This window comes from Bos indicus x Bos taurus, chromosome 1, assembly GCF_003369695.1.
Source record: "Bos indicus x Bos taurus breed Angus x Brahman F1 hybrid chromosome 1, Bos_hybrid_MaternalHap_v2.0, whole genome shotgun sequence".
In the NCBI taxonomy this organism is placed as follows: domain Eukaryota; kingdom Metazoa; phylum Chordata; class Mammalia; order Artiodactyla; family Bovidae; genus Bos; species Bos indicus x Bos taurus.
Genome location: NC_040076.1, coordinates 116,597,936 through 116,617,496, shown reverse-complemented (window position 1 = coordinate 116,617,496; position 19,561 = coordinate 116,597,936). Strand labels below are relative to the sequence as shown.

The 19,561-nt window shown below is 42.6% G+C and overlaps 1 protein-coding gene across 1 annotated transcript in view; it reads right to left on the bottom strand.

The window, feature by feature from the left end:
• Positions 1–19,561, bottom strand: part of CLRN1 (clarin 1) — a 47,137-nt gene that overhangs the window by 19,553 nt on the left and 8,023 nt on the right. The window contains exon 2 of the mRNA XM_027543569.1: positions 818–997. Coding sequence (XP_027399370.1) covers positions 818–997 — 180 coding nt within the window. The remainder of the gene's footprint in view (positions 1–817; positions 998–19,561) is intronic.

The window sequence follows — 19,561 nt, the reverse complement described above, 5'->3', positions numbered from 1 at the left end:
ATAGAACAGCGGTGCATATGAGCTAGACTCCTTTGATTTTCTCATCTGTATCTTCCTCTTCCTTGTAAATATATTGGAAACATCCTGTGCCATGAACTGGGTTTTATATTGTTTCCCATCAGCCTTGGTTATTGAGTAGGATGTTTATTGATGAACTAATTTCTGGGTTTAGAGTTTTATTTGTTCAGATACACCTCCATAGGCTACACAAAGTCCCTGTAGGCCTGAATATGGCCACTCATGTGTGGGGGTACACTGGCTCTTTACTCTTTTTTGATGCCTTGTATTTATTTTTCTGATTATGAATAGATACATGCATATTACCAAACATTTGGAAATTAAAAAGTATGAGAAAAATGAAAACCACTCATAATTTTACTGCTCAGAGATTACCACCAACAGAATAGACTGTCTCTCTCTCTCTATATATATATACATACACATATGTGGGGGGCGGGGCTATATATATGGAGAGTCTATATATATGTATACATTCCCTATATTTATATAGGAAATCAAATTAAGTTTATCTTTATAAAATCTTATATACAGCTTTTCCACTTTTTGATATGAGCATTTGTTCTTTCGATTACATCTTCTTCAAAACAATTTAATGCCAGCTAGTTGGATAGACTACCGTCAGGAATTTGTTGGCTCCGCTCTTGTTGGATAATTATACGTTTCTCTGCCTTTTGCTCTCATAAATACTGCCACAGTGAATGTCCATATATATGTACTGTCATTTTACATGTGGGTAGGTGTATCTTTTGTACACTGACAAGCCCATTTGTCTTCAGAGGTAGAATTTTGTACTCACCTGAAATGAAGCTCAAGAGATACAACCCCAGTGGACCATGCAGAGTTTCAAAGGGCTTGCCAAAAGCATTGTACATGAAGAAGGCTGTCCCCACCAGGGTTAAAACGATAAGGATTGTGGAGAAGAGAATGACATTGACGTGAATACTGACTGGGATAGCTTTGAGCAAATCCGGGAAAACTGAAGACAAAACAAAGATTGGGAAAAATTTCATCAGTGGTCATTTGCAAGTGTAATTTAAAAGATTAAATCCCTCTTTTTTCACTTCAACAGTCCCTAAAATCCTTCAGATGAATACATTCTCACTTACTCATTTACAAGGGATTTACAAAAAGGTTTAAACATGGTATTACTTTATAGAACTCACCAGTAAAAACTAGCAGTGGGGAAAATTTGAGGGATTTTTTTTGCCCTTGGTCATATATAATTACTTAAGTGAACAAGTGCTAGTCTTATAACCAAAACCTATACATTTTGATGACCAAACTTTTAAAGACATTTCTCCGTAGCCTTTTTTTTTTTTCCAATCTATCTTAACTCGTAATGACATTTTCAGAACTGGGAGAGTTAAACCATCAGGAGATTTTTATACTTCCTTTGCTACAAAAAAAAAAATCTAGTCCACACCAAGATTAAAGAATGAGGTATTTTCAGTTGACTTCAATATTTTGATGTAGCACAAACTGTGGGAAAATAATTTCTGGTGATACAAGAAATATTTTCCATTTAGAAAACATGCCAAATCTATTTCTAGATTTTGTGTTCAGGGCAAGTTTTTCTTGTTTGCAGAGGAAATGAAATACTTCATAAATGTAGCATTTCTCTTATCTGGTAAGGCATCAGCTTGCTTAGCATCAGCAAACCAGGCAAAACCAATCTGGATAAGTTTAGTCTAGTCCACAAACTTGATTTATTGAACACCTACTGTGTGCCAAACATTGTTCTAGGTGCTAATAGAGCCATAAAATAAGACAAGGTCCCTGTTGTCTTGTGGAGTTTTTAACCTAACAGGAGTTGATAGATAAATAACAAATAAATAAATGAATGTGATAGTTTATTGCCAAAGAAGGCCCCCATCAATTCCTTGCCTCTTTTTACATATATGTTACTTCCCCTATAAGAGGTAGAATTTATTCCTCAGTCCCCTTGAACCTGGGGGACTGCTCTATGACCATTTGAATATGGCAGAGCTTCCCAGGTGGCATTAATGGTAAAGAACCCGCCTGCCAGCGCGGGAGACATAAGAGACATGGGTTCAGTCTCTGGGTCAGGAAGATTTTCTGTAGAAGGAAATGGCACCCACTCCAGTATTCTCGCCTGGAGAATTCCATGGACAGAAGAGCCTGGTGGGCTACAGTCCCTGGGGTTGCAAACAGTCAGACACAACTAAAGCGACTTGGCACACACCCAGAAGCACATCATGCCACTTTCAGGCCTGGTCTATAAGAGGACCAGCCATTTCTACTTCTTTTCTTTTTGGAGGCTTGAGCTGCCATGCAGGAAGTCCAGTTCTCTGCTGGGAAAAGAGACCACCCAGAGGAGCACCAGGGCACCAGACACAGGAGGAAAGAATCTTACACATCCAGCCCAGAAAAGCCTCCAGGTGACTCCAACCTCAGCTGCTGTTCAACTGCAGCAGAGAGAGACCCAATCAAGAGCTGTCCCAGCTGAACTGGTACATTTTTGTTTTAAGCCCCTGAGCTTTGAGCAGCTATTGCACTCAGACACTTTTAGATAGTGATAATGCTATGGAGATATAAAAGAGGGTGATGGGATTTTGAGTGATGGATAAGTGGATGGGGGTGGTCAGGAAAGTGACACCAGAGCTGACACCTGAATGTTGAGAGGGAGGTGGCTATATAGAGATCTGGGGAAGAGCATTCCAGGGGAAAGGAACACAGCTGAAGCGGGAGGGAGCCAGTGCAGGTTCCTGGTGAATGAGGTTGAGGCAGAAGTGGGGTTGCTAGGCTGGGATCAAATTGTTACACCTGCTAGCTCCTGGTCTGTTGACCATGGTAAGGGGCGGGGGATGGTCTGCCCTTATGCTAAATTCATTTGGAAGCCACTGGAGAGTTTTAAGTAGGAGAATGACATAATCTACTCCAGGATGTAAAACAATAGCTCTGGGGCTTCCCTGGTGGTCCACTGCAATACAGGGGACACCAGTTCAATCCCTGGCATGGGGAGACCCCACATGCTGCAGAGCAAATAAGCTCGTGTGCCTCAACGACTGAGTCTGAGCTCTAGAGCCTGGGAGCCACAAGTAATGAAGCCCGTGCACCCAGAGCCCATGCTCTGCAACATGAGAAGCCACTGCAATGAGAAACCCGAGCAGTGCAACTAGAGAATAGCCCTGCTTGCTGCAATTAGAGAAAAGCCCACCTGCAGCAAGCAAGACCCAGCACAGCCAAAACTGAAAAAAACAAATCTTCTTAAAAAAGAAGATTGCTCTGCCTTGCAGAGTCATGAGTCTAAGGGGGGGAAAGAAGGGGGAAGGGTACATGTGGAAGCTGGGATCCATGAGGATGGATTTGGGGCGATGATAAGAGATGGAGGCCTGGCCCAAGGCATAAGTGGCAAAGACCGTGAGAGGTTGTCAGATTTGTATTGTATTTTGGAGACAGAAGATAGACTTGATGAAAGTAGAAATTGAGGATAACTCCTGTAGTAACTGAATAAACGGTGATGCTATTAGGTGGAATAGACCAGTAGAAGGAGCAGGTTTGGCCATTGGGGTGAGCAGTGATGCAAGAGTTCTATTTTAAATATTTGAAGTTTGAGTTGCATTTAAGCTATCCTAAGTAGAGACAACAAATAGGTTGTATGTATCTGGAGGTCTAGGAAGCAGGCAGAGATATTGAAGGAGGTGAAACTAGGGTGAGGAAAGCAAGGTGTCTAGAGCAAAAAGGAAAGCTTAAGGAGATAGTGACACTCTGGGGCCAACCCTGTACTTGCACGAACCCAGGGTAGATGTCTCATTAACTTCTATGACCAAGGTGTCTTCATGGCCTCACCCTAGTCCTGGCCCTGGTCATTAAAGCCAGGGGAATGGCTATCACTTGTGGAGAAGCTATAGTTAGAGGAAAGATGGACTCAGGAGAGGAAGAGAGTTTATGAGTTAGGAGCAAATTCACAGATTGAACAGCAGGGAAGCCAAGGGAAGAAAATGTCTCAAGGAGGAAGTGGTCAGCTGTGCAAATACAGGTCCTGTGGCCACAGTGCTGTGCTCCTGATCATGTGTCCGAAAGCGACCAGGAGAAGGAGGTGCATTGGTTCAGAACAAACCCTTCACCACTTGTAAGATATAACTCACAACATACGGACATGCATGAAACATGCTTAGTGCTATCAGAGAGGGAGCATCCTCTTCACGAGTACAGACAAGGTCATTTTTTTAAGCATAAAAATCTACCTTCTATTTATGGGCTTCCTTGGTTGTTCAGGTGGTAAAGAATCTGCCTGCAATGCAGGAGACTCGGGTTCGATCCCTGGGTTGTAAAGACTCCCTGAAGAAGGAAATAGCAACCCACTCTAGTATTCTTGCCTGGAAAATTCCATGAACAGAGAAGCCTGGAGGGCTACAGTCCATAGGGTCACAGTCAGACAAGACTGAGTGACTTAACACTACTACTGCCTTTTAGGTAAAATGAAGCAAATTCTGAAATGCCATAATGTAAAACCCCAAGAATAGACTAACCCGTAAACATTGCTTTACCATGACGTTTAAGTAATTGCTCTGTAACTGAAAAGCAGACACACAAAAAGGAGAGAGTACTTATACTTAAAGATGCTCATGTTCATTTGTCACTCTAAACAAAAAAAGTTCATGTTTTTAAATATCATTTTGGAAATTCAGTCACTGTGAACCAACCCCTCAGCGTATCAATAAAAATTAATGTATCTGGGGAAAATAGGTGAAGGATACCGGAAATGATAGTACTCTCTGCACCGTCATTGCAACTTTCTATGAGTCTAAAATTGTACCCTCGCTGGTATTCTCTGAGTCCTCACTCAGGAGTCCTGGGCAGGTCATTTGAACTGAGGTTTACTTACACAATGTTTCCTTTACAATCTCATAATAAGAGGGGAAAAAAGTGAAAGTGTTAGTTGCTTAGTCATGTCTGACTCTTTGCAACCCCATTGACTATTAAGCCCGCCAGGCTCCTCTATTCACGGGATTTCCCAGGCAAGAACACTGGAGTGGGTTCCCTTCTCCAGAGTATTTTCCTAATCAAGGGATCAAACCTGGGTCTTCTGTATCACAGGCAGATTCTTTACCATCTGAGCCACCTGGGAAACCCCATAATAAGAGAAAATGAAAGAAAGTGAAGTCGCTCAGTCGTGTCCGACTCTTTGCAATCCCATGAACTGTAGCCTACCAGGCTCCTCCCTCCATGGCTCCTCCCTCCTCTTACTCCAGGCAAGAGTACTGGAGTGGGTTGCCATTTCCTTCTCCAGGGGATCTTCCCGACCCAGGGATCAAACTCGGGTCTCCCAAATTCCAGGCAGACGCTTTAACCTCTGAGCCACCAGGGAAGCCCCATAATAAGAGAAATGCACATTAAATCTGTGAGATACCATTTTCCACAAATCATATTTACAAAGATGAAAACATATAGCGATAGACTGTGTTAGTTAAGACGTAGGGAAATGGAGTCCTTTCTGTACTTTTCTTAGGAGTATAAATTGATATGGCTTCCTTTGGGGCTTTACATGACTGTAAAGAATTAAAATACATGTATCCTTCGCTCAGCACTTTACTTCCAGGAGTTTATCCTATGGATGCTTTGTGCATGAATTCAATAGAATGTCATAAGGATATTCATGGCAGCATTTTTTAAATTTATTAATTTTTAATTGAAGGATAATTGCTTTACAGAATTTTGTTGTTTTCTTTCAAACATCAACATGAATCAGCCATAGGTGTACATATCATGGCAGCATTTTTTTTTTTGTAAAAACAAAAGGTGGGAAATTATTTGCATGTCTATCAGTATGGCATCCATACAATGGAATGTAAGTCAATGATTTCAAACAATGAAGCGAATCTTTAAGAACAGGTATGGACTTATCATTAAAATGTGATGTGTGATGAAAAAAACACACCGAAGGAGAAAGTGCCTGATTCTGTCATTTGGGGAAAAGCCAAAGGAGGATGTATATAGAAACAAGTAATAAGTATTTCACATATCTGATTTAATTCAACGATGCCATGGTATAGGTGCCATTATTAGTTTTTTTCCTCTAGCAAATAGTTTCCTCTCTTTCCCAGAGGAAACATCTGGGACTCAGATGTAATGTACCCAAGGTTTTTATTTAGTGAGTTGCAGAGACTTGAACTCATGTCCACTCTTATTCACCAGGCTAGAGCCTTGGGGACAGGCATGCTTGTCTAGGCAGAGACTATTTCTAAAAGATTACACGTGAAACTGGTAGCATTGCTTCTGGGCCAGGAGACTGAGAGATTTTTCATTATGTACCTTTTAAAAACATAATTTTTATTTACTTATTTATTTTCGGCTGGGATGGGTCTTTGTTGCTGTGTGGGCTTTTCTCTAGTTGCGGAGAGTGGGGGCTACTCTCTAGTTGCGGTGTGTGGGCTTCTCCTTGCAGTGGCTTCTCTTGTTGGGGCGCATGGGTGGTAGGGCACCAAGCTTCAGTAGTTGTGGCACACGAGCTCAGTGGTTGTGGTTCCCAGGCTCTAGAGCACAAGCTCAGTAGTGTATCACACCAGCTCAGTTTCTCCATGGCATGTGGGGTCTTCCCAGTTCAGGGATCAGACCCATGTCTCCTGAATTGGCAGGTGGATTCTTTACCACTGAACCACCTGCAAAGTCCCCATGATATTCCTTTTAGTTCCGTTTGGAAAAAAAAAATTTACCACTCTGCACGCATTATCTATTCAATAAATACATAAATATTAAAAACAACACAAAAGGATAAATGAAGACAAAAAGTTCCCATGACTGCTCTAGATTAAAAGAGACTTTAGGAGATACACTAACCAAATGCAATGTGTGGGTATTGTTTGCGATTTGAACAAAACTTTGTAAAAGACATTTTTGAAATAACCAAGGAAAATTGACAGTGGACTGAGTTTTAGATATTACACAACTGTTATTGATGTTGTTGGTTATGTTAAAGGTGTTGTGATTGTGTTTTGAAAAGTTCTTATTAATTAGAAATTGGATGGCTGGATAGATAGATAAAAATAAAATAAGAAAATGCCTCTGCTTTGTTTGGAAGATGGAGGCACACGGGGTGTTGAAATGCTGAGCCTGGGTTGTTAGTGATTGTACTGGTCCATGCTGCCCTGTGTTCTGAGGGCACAGAATGAACCAGCTGGTCTGTGATCACTTGCCCTCCAAAAATTCCAACTTCTGAGACATCTCAATCAATCTGACCTGCTATTCTTATACTTGGTCAGCTGTTGCTTTGGTTTTGACCAGCAGTTATCAAAAACCTTGGTTGCTTCTATCTCCGCACCTGTAGAATAAGTAGCAACCTCTTCATGTCTGACGGGGCAGGTAGGTGAAACCTGTTTGAAAATGGAGGGTTATTACCAAATCGAAACAAAGGCAGAAGAAATTGTACTGATTTGCCTCCTGGAAAGAAAAGCCAGAAGCTAAAGTCAGTATCACGTGGAGCATGTTAATTCTTACGAAGTCTCTTAAAATTCCTACAGTTGTGAGAAAGTTACCCAGGAGGGCACTAATCCCTGCTTATTATGCTTACATCTTATCAAGTTTCTTTGTTTGATAAAAATTCCCTGAGGTCTATAATGACCAATCAGAGCTCTGATAACAACTCTCCATTTTCCAACCAACACTAATCTGACTTTTCCTTTGCTGAAGATGAGAGCAGACCATTCAAATAAAAATTGGAAGTTGTCACTTTAATGATAGTGGATATTTTGTGTCCAGGAGGTAGATTTGTTCCTCTTTCCGTTCTTTGAGGTGTAGGATTACAACACAGAAGAAGGATTTGAACATGTTGATCTCTGGAGGGGCTGTCATTAATCCAGCAAGTCACTTCTGGCCTCGAGAAATTACTTGATTAGCTGTTGACAAGTGAAAGGGAGTTATTTATGAAAACGGGCAGCCGATGCCATATTAATAGCACAGGCTTGGTCTGTGGGTTCAGCATTACTCTCCCTCTCTTTCATTCCCTTATCACTGATTTCCTCCATCTGTCTATGACTCCGTGTGTCTAGGTCTCCTCATCCTTCAACCATCCAAACCCCTAAGTACCCTTCCTTTTTTCACCAGACTTCTTCAAAGAGAAATATGTGAGTAATAAAAATACGAATAAAAATAACAGTCAAATAATTATATGGCATTTGCTGTGTGCCACATGCTTTAGGTATATCGCATAAATCAGCATACTTAATACAATATAAAGAAAGTACTATTATATGCTCAGTGTATAGATTTAAAAAAAAAGAAGGCATAGAGAAGTAAGTTGTATAAAGTCACACAGTGGCCTCACTGCCTTTACTTTTACTTTGCCCTCTATTGTCAAGATTAAATAAAATTAATACAGTAAAAAATTCTTTTTAATGTAATTTTGTGCATTTTGACAAATGCTTGCAATCATGTAACCACCACCGCAATCAATTATCAGAACTATTCCACATTTCCCCAAACTTCCTGCTTCCCCTTTGTAGTCAACCCATCCCCCATACAAAGCTCCTGAATGTGTGACTTTATAAGAAACTGCCAAGTGTTTTCCACAGTCGCTGTACCATTTCACTTCCTACCCACCATGCATGAGAGTCCCAGTTGTTCTCCTTTCTTGGGGACACTTGGCAGGTTTTTTTAAATTGTAGTCATTTAATAGAAGTGTAGTTTATCTTGTAGCTTTAATTAGTATTTGCCAAATGACTGATGATGTTGAGCATCCTTTTGTGAGTTATTTGCCTTCTATATATCTTTTTTTTGTTGTTGAAGTGTCTGTTCATATCTTTTGTGTGTGCATTTTTTACTGAATTGTTTATTACTGTTATTATTGAGTTTCAAGAATTCTTTCTGTGTGCTGGATACAAGGCATTTATCAGATAAGTAATTCACAAATATTTTCTCTGAGTCTGTGGTTTGTCTTTTCATTCTTTTATCAGTGTCTTTTGAAGAGCAGTCCTTATTTTAAAGAATTCCAATTTATCATTTTTTTTCTTTTATATATCATGTTTTAGATGTTAGATCTGCAAGGTCACAAATAATTTCCCCTATGTTTTCCTTCTAGAAATTTTTTAGTTTTAGGTTTGCAGTTAAGTCTACGATCCATTTTAAGTTATTTTTTGTGTATGGCCAAGGTTAAATTTTTTTACATATGAATACCTAGTGTTTCAAGACTTTAAAAGCTGACCATAGACTTAACATATGACCCAGCAATCCTATTCCTAAATGTTTACAATGGCTTTATTTATATTTGTTAAAAACTGGAAACATTTTAATATCCATCAACTGGTGAATGGACAAACTGTGGCCTGTCCGTAAAATAAGCGACCCCATGGACTGCAGCCTGCCAGGATCCTGTCCATGGGATTTTCCAGGCAAGAATACTGGAGGGGGTTGCCACTTATTTCTCCATAGTAATACAAAGGCATGGACTATTGGTGTGCATGATAGCAAGGGTGGATCTGAAATGTGTTATACTAACTGAAAGTAAGTGAATTCGAAAGGCTGCATATTGTGTGATTCCATATAGATGACATTCTGGAAAAAGCAAAATGATAAGGACAGAAACGATAAGGATCATTGGTTACCCAGGGTTAGGGGTGGGGAGGAGACTGACCACAAAGGGGCATAAGGGAAACTTGGGGGGTAATGAAAATGTTCTATATCTTGATTGTGCTGGTATTAACATGCCTCTATGCCTCTCAGAATTCATAGACCTGTACACCTAAAAAGGATGAAATGTACAGTATGTAGTTATACCTGAGATGGTTAGATAACATCACTGACTCAGTGGACATGAGTTTGAGCAAACTCCAGGAGATGGTGAAGGACAGGCAAGCCTGGCATGCTGCAATCCATGGGGTTGCAAAGTCAGACACCACTGAGCAACTGAATAACAATGACAGTAAAGCTCACCAAAAACAAAGAAAAGCAGGAGGAACAGGGTGTAAAGTGAATGCTGCCTTCCAGGTGTGAGTGATAGCCTCGGCAAAGGTGACTGTTTGGCATGGAGGAAGGAAGAGCTTGGTTAGAGATGAGAAAAGGAGCACTGGGCCAGGAGTCAGGCACTCAGGTTCGGGTCCACTCTGGGACTGTGAGCAGGTTAATGGATCCTTCTTTCTCTCTAAAATAAGGGTCTCCATGGGGCAGCCTGGGAATGGACTAGGCATTTGAAATTAGACAAAAGAAATTCAGTTTCAGCTTCTTTTCTAACTCTCTGAACTCCCTAAACCTTGATTTCTTTGAAAAAAATAAGACTAAGGGGATCCCATGATGGTCCAGTGGTTAGGACTCGGCATTTCCACTGTGGGGACCTTTATTTGATCCCTGGTCGGGGAACTAGGATCCCGCAAGCTGCATGGCACGGCCAATTAAAAACAATAATAATAATAAGACTAATCCCATCTTTCGCTGACATCTGTGAGGATTTAATGACATCGTGGAAGGAGAACCTAGTGTGTGATCAGTGCTCAGGAGAGGTCTGCTACAGTGCACCCCTGTCTTAGGCCAATTTCCCTACCATCCATCCCTCCCACCACCTCAAAGATACTGGTCTCCTCTCTCTGCCAGAGTATCAGTTTCCCCGTCTGTTGGATAAGTCCCACCAGCATACAAACATGCTCTCATTTTTCTCATCTTAAAAAAAAATCTCACTCAAGTCCTCCTCCAGCTCTTACCCGCTTTCTCTGTTTCTCTTACAGCAAAAGCTCTCAGGGAGTTGCCTACATTCTCAGCGTCGTTGTCTTCTTTCTACCTTCTCTCTTGAACCCACTGCACTAATACTATTAATACATTTCCCAGGACAGCCAAGAGCTTCAAGCTGTCAAACCCAAGGGTCCATCTTTCTCCCCATCTTACCCAGTCTACATTTGGCACAGTGGCTCATTCCCCTGCTCCTGGAAACACTTTCTCTCTTGGCTTCCAGACATTGCCGTCTCCTGGGTTTGTTACCTCCCTGGCCACCATCTTGATCTACTTTGTTGGCTCATCTTCATCTCCTGAGTCAACCAGAGGACAACTCATTTCTTTGACCTCTTCTCTCCCTCTTCACTCTCTTCCCCAGTGCTCTATACAGTATCATAGCTTTGACCAGAAATACTCTCAAACAGATGTTTCCGGCATGACTTCTTCTTGAATCCCCAACTTGTATGTCCTCCAATTACCTACTGAACATGGGATATTGAGTAGGCATGTCAGTGTGTCCCAAAGTGAACTCAGAATCTCCTCTTCTCACTCTTGCTTCCTTTAGCGTTCTTCATTTCGGTTGCTGGCAGTCCCATTCTTCCTTGGCCTCATCCTCAATTCCTCTGTTACTCTCATACTTTGTGTGAACCCATCAGGAAAACCTGCTGGTTCTGCCTTCAGAGTCAGACTATGTCTCCCTGTCTCCACTGCTCCTCCTGGTCTAAGCCACCAGTATCTCTCACTTGGAGGACTGCAAGGGCTTCCTAACCGGTCTCCCTGCCACCACCCCTCCATCCCGCACTCTGCTCTCAACCCGGTGGCCAGTGGGATCTTTCAAAAGTGAATTGGGTTATTTCAGTTCCCCACTTAAGCCCTTCTGGTGGATTCTCATCTTGCTGAGTATAAGCCAAGTCATTACAATGGCCCTAGATCACCCACACACAAGGTTGGACTTCTTGTCAAACCTCTGACTTCATCTGCTGCCTGTTTCCTTGCTTGGTGTGCTCCAGCCACTGGTCTCATTCTTGTACTTCAAATGTGCCAGAAACACTTCCACCTCCGGGTCTTCGCTTGTACTGTTCCTTCTGCCTGTATATCCCCTAGATATCCTCACAGCCTGTTCCTTCAGCTCCATGTCTTTACTTAGATGTCACTTTCTCAGGGAGACCTTCTTTTCTAAAAAATTATTTATGTTTAATTGAAGAATAATTACCTTACAATATCGTGTTGGTTCCTGCCATACATCAACATGAATCTTAAAGTTGCAACCTCCTGCCCAGTCCCCCACCCCCGCACTACCAACCCCTTTCCTTGCTTTTATTTTTCTCCACAGCAATTATCACCATCTGATAAATTGTATATTTTTACTTGTTTGTTTGTTTCCTCCATAACATGAGGACAAGTGCCTTGGTCTATCTTATCCACTGCTGTCTTCCTGGCATCTAAGGATGCTGGCAGAACAGTATTTCCCAACATTTTTTTTTCACTATTGCTTCTCACCCCAGGAGTCTTTTTAGACATTTCTCCTAATCGCCCTCCACTCATGAAATTTTAATGCCACAGATATACTATGTATTGGTTTCTGTATTATATTTGTATGTGTACTGTATACCATATAATATACACTTTTTGAAGGAGTAGGGGTTTTTGCTTGCCCTGAAGAACTAATTTTCACCTCCTTTGGGGGTTTCTGCTGCTGTGGAGAATGCACCATGTAGCTGCTGGACACGTGTGTGTTGGGTGGATATGTCTCGCTCTGGGGAGGATGTAGGGGCAGAGCCTGGTTAGCAGGTCTGGGGTTTTTTGGTGGAAACCAGTGGTTCTGATGGGAGGGCATTAGTGCAGCATCTATGAGGAGGGAAGGAAGGAGGGGAGAGGTCAGTCCAGCCAGAGACCACAGGGCCAAAGTAGATGAAGAAGCAGGTTGGCAGTTTTAAGTGTGTTGGGAGTTTCTGGTTGGGAACCAGAATTTGTCCTTTGAGTCAGGCAGTCACTGGTGACCTTAATAGAAGCTGTTTCTGGGGTTGGTGGTAATCGAAGCTGAATTGAAAGAGCTTTTGGAGAGAATCTGGGACAATGTGGAAATAGAATAGTTGCCAAAGGGATGAGAGGAGCTGGTATGGGTCTTTTTTTTTTTTTTTTAAGAAGTTGAAAGACCTGGCTGGCAACTAGAATGGAATTTCAAATCTCTTTATTAAAAGAAAAATTTTAATCCAACATACTTGGGGGATTGTCAACATGTTAGATGGAAACTGATTGCTGTTATTTAATAATAAGGTTTAAAGTTTGGAATTTGTGAAAGAATCCACATCAAATGTTAACATGACACAGCCCTTTTTTGTTGCCAGGGTGGGAGAATGGGGCAAAACGGACTTGCTCTCTCTGTGTTTCTGTTAGTTTGTCCAACGTTCCTGCTGTTTATGGAGGGAACTTATAACTGAAAAATATTATAGCATTGAAATGGAAATTAAGATATGAATTTCACCTGCAATCCCATCAACATAAAAAGCAAGCCTTTCCTTTGTTTTTTTTTTTCCTTTCAAATATATTACTGTAATCATAATGAAGTTTTGAGGTCACATTGTGTTCTTTTTATTCAGGATATAAGCAATCCCCATGTCACACAGATTGTCTTCATAACTACCATTTAGATAACTGCATGGATTTTCCATCAAACTGCTGCCCTGCTGCCCATTAGGTTGACTTCCATTATTTCAGCATTATGGTTACTGCTTCCCATGAGCATTTTCAAGTATATACCTTTTTCTTTCTCATTATAGGGGTGGGTGATGTGCAGGAATAACCTTTTTGGAGGCATTCCCAGGAATAGAATGACTTGGGCCAGAATACTAAGAGAACACCATCTAGATATGTAGATACAAGGGAATCTAAAGACGGTGAGTTATATTCTATAACACTCATGTTAAACTCCTGGTTCAAAGCTCAATTCCTCTTTGGGAAGTCTGGAAAGCAGAGATTTCAGACAAGATATCAAGTTAGAAACAGAGCTAGAAGAAACCAGACGTTGAGTTGACTCTCCTAACAGAATAGAAGGCGCCCAGGTCATAGGAGGGCTTCTCTGGTGGCTCAGGTGGTAAAGAATCTGCCTGTAATGCGGGAGACCAGAGTTTGATCTCTGGGTTGGGAAGATCCCCTGGAGAAAGGAATGGCTTCAACCACTCTAGTATTCTTATCTGGAGAATTACATGAACAGAGAAGCCTGGCAGACTATAGTCCATAGGGTTGCACAGAGTCAGACATGACTGAGCTACTAACACATACATACATGCATATACAAGTCATAGGAAGGCAAGGGAACCCACATGGCTGAGCACACAGAGGAAAGCTGTGGGACCCTTGTGACTGCAGTCTGCTCTCATGAAACAGCCGAGTAAGTCATAAGGTAATGGCTGGGAGTGAAAACACGGTCACCGTGGTGCTCTCTGGAGGAAGTTTACCCTCCTGCCGTCATTCAGTGGGAGGCTCTGTTCCTCAAGCTGTATGCCTTGTGTCTGGACCCCCACTCTCCTTGAGCCTCTGAACTGTGGTCCCCCCATCCCCGCAAAGCCTTTCCCAGCCTTTCCCCCTTCTGTCCCTCTTTGGATATTCCAGATTCCCCAGCTCTTAAGCACCCACCACGCTCCAGCTCTGTCTCCCTTAGTCTTATCTGGCTTACAAAAGGCTCAAAGATACTTAGTGAACCGAACTCTTCCATTTCAGAGAGAAAACAGAGGCCATCAGAAGATTTCCCACATCTAGGCCTACTCCTGGTGCTCTCTGACCCTTTCCCACACTGTCCTTTCTGAATCCATTAATCATCTACCTGTCCCATCTGTCTACAGCCTTTTCCTCTTACTGCTGTATCCCCTCAGCGTAGACTTGTACTCAATATCCTCCCACTATATGTACGTATGTATACACACACACACACACGTAGACACACACACACACATGTAGACACACACCCACACACACACACACACCCACACACCCTAGCCTGGCCTTAGGACTCTTCTCGCCACTCCCTGTCCTCAGTCTTCTCTGGGTCCTTATCTCTCCTTCCCTCCTCAGCTCCCACAAGGTCCTTACCTCCCCCTTCCTACAGGAGGACCACTGCATCAAGACTGCTTTAGCAAAGGTCCCCCGTGACCTTCTGGTATAAGATTCAAAGGACCATTTTCATTGTCTCTCATGTGACACCTCCATTGCTCCCTGGTTGAACATTGCTCCTCCCGTGGTTCCCCCTCAGCCAGGCCCTCCCAGTTCACTGACCATCTTCTCTCCTCCCCTTTGCATGTCCTTCCTTTTCTACCTAGAAATATTAGCACTTTCTAGAACACATCTTCTTTTGCCTTCTCATTTGATTCCCACCTCAAGAAGCCTCCTCTTCAGTTGTAGCTCCATCTACTACCTCCAATCTGCCGGGTCCCACCTCTCTGCCTTTGCCCCAGCCTTGCTCACAACCTCCATATCTGTATAACTGATGGACGTCTTTTATTGCTAACCCATATGTGAACTCATTAAACGTGACCATAAGTCATTCTACCTCCACTCTAAACTGTCCCCTTCTGTATTTATCTTGGCAAGTGATCCCAACCATCTAGCCAGTGGAAGCCTGGGGTTCATCCTCTATCACCAAGTTCTGTTGATATTTGCTTCTGATTATTTTGGGAATATTTGCACCCCGCTTCCAGCCTTCTGAAAATGCTTTGGTTTGGACCTCCAAATCTTGGAGGAACCTTCTGATTATACTCCCTGCCTCTCTTTCAGTCTTCTAATCTGTCTTCTGTTCTGACACAAACCTACTTAATATCCTTAAGTGGTACCCCAATGCCTACAAGATAAAGTTAACCAGTGAAGTCCCTCACATTCTATTCTCTTCTTCCTCTCCAGCCTTACCTTCCTCCTTCTTTTGTCTCTCACGTGTCCTCTGCGCTCTGGCCACAATAGGCTCTTCCTACGTTGGTTCATGCTGTTCCTTTGCTCAGAATGGCTTGTTCAATGCCATCTAGTGATATCTAACTCTAATCCTTACTTTCCTCTGATCTCTCTGTGCCTTGCCCTGACAGTAGTTCTGTTTCTTGGAACTTTGTAAACAAAAATGATTGTGTTGATGATAATGATAATGGGCACGATTACACCGTCCATAGTTCTGGTTCTTCCCCTTCTGGGCCCATGGGGATTTCATGTTTTGGCTCCTTTGAGGGCTCGGTCATGTAACATCCTTGGTGTGTGTCAGTTCCAGGTCAGAGAATTTAGTTGCCTGGGTGAGAGCTCTTTGTTACAATAACTGGTAATATTACAGACGGTGACTGAAATCCTGGAATAGAACTACAGCTAATCTCTGATGAGTATGTACTGTGAGCAACAAATCAATCTTTGTTAATTTTTTTTTTTTTGGCTGCCCTGCATGTCTTGGAAGATCTCAGTTCCCCAACCAGAAATTGAATCTGGTCCACAGCAGTGAAGACCCAGAATCCTAGGCCATCATGGAATTCTAAGTCTTCTGTTGATTTAAACCTATAATATTGGACTTCATTATTAAAACATAGCCTCGCCCATCTTGACTGAGAAAACTGTACATACAGCTCTTACAAGTGGTCAGTTATTTAAAAACACTTCTGCTAGATTCTTGGGTGTTTAGGAACAAGTACTGTCTCATTCCCCTTGAGTCTAGAAGAGCACTGGAGCACGTAAGCACCGATGATCTTTTCAGGGGGTGGTGACAGCACCATACTCTAACTTACAAAGAATTTGTATTTTACATATGAAGTGACATTGTTTTCAATAGATCATTGGAAAGTAATAAGAATAAGATTTTTTTTTAAAGCTGTTTGTTTTTACTAACTGCTAAGTATGTTCTTTTATTGCCATTAATCCATGCTTTATTTGATCTCTTTAAATGTATGGCTTTCATTTCAGTTGCCTTAAAATTTATTTCATTTCTGTCTCCTGGGTTCTTCTGCTGTATTTTATCCCAAAACCTTGTTCTCTGTTTATCTCTTACTGATTACATCTTTCATCCTGCAATTCTTAAAACAGGACTCAGTAAACCTGGTCTAAGCCTCTGTTTAGGCACTAATCAAGAGTATGAGGTGGTTAGAATATCACACATGACCAAAGGAAGAAGAGGAGGGAGCTTGGTGGGAAGAGAGAAAAATAGTTAGACATTAATCAAAAGGTGACAGGCTGGGAAAAGAGTAGCTTTTGGAATCGGAAAAGTGAAAGTGTTAGTTGCGCAGTCGTGTCTGACTCTTTGCAACCCCATGGACTGTAGCCCACCTGGCTCCTCTCTCTGTCCATGGAATTCTCCAGGCAAGAATATTGGAGTGGGTTGCCATGCTTTCCTGCAGGAGATCTTCCCAACCAAGGGATTGAACCCGGGTTTCCTGCATTTCGGCAGATTCTTTACCGTCTGAGGCACTAGGGAAGCCCAAGTCTGAGATTAAATCTGGTTTTGCCATTTACCGCTCATGATGCTTCAGCTCCTTGTCTGTAAATGTGGATGGTAATAGAAATAAGTTGCAGAACTTTTGAACAACACAATATCATTTATATGGAAGTTCTATAAATTTTATGTAATCACTTAAGCATTTTTTTTAACATAATGAAAATGGCAGAAGAGTTGTATTTTTACCATGAGTGAGATACTTAATGGATTTCCCTCATGGTCTAGCAGCTAAGACCCTGCTCTCCCAATGCAGGGGGCCTGGGTTTGATCCCTGGTCAAGAAAATAAATTCCACATGTAGAAACTTAAAAAAAAAAAAAAAGATCCTGAATGCCACAGCAAAGATCGAAGATCCTATATGCCACAACGGAGATCCAGTGTAGCCAATAAATAAATATTTTTTGGAAAAAGAGTGGGAGATTCAAGACCCCAGTGCAGTGTGAGAGCACCGGCGTTTTCAAGTCTCAGGATTGATCCCTGGAACTGGTGGGAGTTATCCAGCCCATAGGTGGAGCCATATCTGTATATTAGGACTTAATATCCTCCCAGAGAGGCCCTGAGATTACATGGCATTCAGATGATCTGTCTTGCAGCTCAGGGTTTTTTTGTTTTGTTTTTCCCCTGGCCTGACAGGTGACTATTGCTATACATAATCCAAGAACTTCAGATTTGATCACTTATTTGCTCCTTGTCACACACTTCCCTCAGTAACGGATCTACTGCCCCCATCAGATCAGATCAGATCAGTCGCTCAGTCGTGTCCGACTCTTTGTGACCCCATGAATTGCAGCACGCCAGGCCTCCCTGTCCATCACCAACTCCTGGAGTTCACTCAGACTCATGTCCATCAAGTCAGTGATGCCATCCAGCCATCTCATCCTCTGTCGTCCCCTTCTCCTCCTGCCCCCAATCCCTCCCAGCATCAGTCTTCCCAATGAGTCAACTCTTCGCATGAGGTGGCCAAAATACTGGAGTTTCAGCTTCAGCATCATTCCTTCCAAAGAAATCCCAGGGCTGATCTCCTTCAGAATGGACTGGGTGGATCTCCTTGCTGCCCCCATTCTCACTTCTATTTCCCTAGTGCTATTCCTTGCACATTTTCTAATGGCACACCTCTAAAGAGGGGCCCTGATAGTCTTCAGGGGACAGAGAGATGGAGGCCAAGATACTAGCTTTATCTTGATAAAGTGTTGGAGAAGGTGGTTTAGATTGTCCACCCAGTTCCATTGAATTGGTTGGTCTCACACTCCCAACCCCCTCAGCCCGTCAGCCCTCGCCTGTCAGCGAAAGTCCTCCTTCCCCCGGGCAGACCTGGCACCCTGACTCTGGCCAGGAGAAGAGCAGACTCCTGTAACTGGTGGGCAGATTTGGAAAGACGGAATGCCTTTGAAGCCAAAACTTGCTCAGTTTCTTACTATAAACCCACCATTCAGATCTGTTGTTCCCTCCGAGCCCAGGTGGATGTGGATGAAGTGTGAGACCCTTCCTAGAAATACGCCCGCTAAAGGAATGGAAGGCAAGTATTCCAGCTTGAACTCGACCAGAAAACCTCCCAACTGTTTGGGAACAATACTAAACATGACTTCTCCCCCTGCCCGCCTTCTGGTGACCTCGTCCAGCCCTAACACAGAGGGCTCCTGACTCTTCGACCTCACCTGATTCTGCCAGTCTCAGCTGTCATCTGCCACAGTACTTCTCAATCTTGGCTACACATTAGACTCACTTCGGAAGCTTCTAAGCCATCCAATGCTCAGGCCCCGCCTCCAGAGATCCTGATCCAGCTGCTCAGGGATGGGGCCTTGGCATCGGTAGTTTTCAGGACTCCCTGAGTGATTCTAAAGCACAGCAGGGTTACAGACCACTGATCTAATGATTTAGGTCTCATCGACCCTATCTGTCTTCATCTGGCCAGATGTAAATTGCAGGTGACACCATCCGTGAAGCTCTCAAAACGAAGGCAGCCTCTGACAATGATGTTAGCAATGGTGCCACCTCTTCTTCCTAGATTAAAGCCATGGTGGTAGCTTCAGAGGTCCTGTTTTTCTTCTTGACTTGTCCTTCGCATGAAAGGGATGTTTCAAAAAGAAGTTGTATTTGGCCCCTTGGTGCTCAGCTATTCATTTTCTTGAAAGGGACTAAGGGGGAAGATTTCTTTCTTCTTACAGAAATGCTCTTTATCTGACTTTTCCCCTCAGCCCGTCTGCAGCCTGTCATTATGAAAATCCAGTAAAAGACATTTCTTGACATGAACTCAGTGCATTCATCTCCTTTAATATCACCCCGAATCTCACACCCAGGTATCGAGCCAGGCTTCTGATGGCTTCATGGTCAGGGAGAATGAAATCCATGACCCCAGCACTTAAAAGGAAGAGACTCGATGATATGATAGAACCACTTAAAATGCAGTTTTCTCAGTACCTCGCCTGAATTTCTT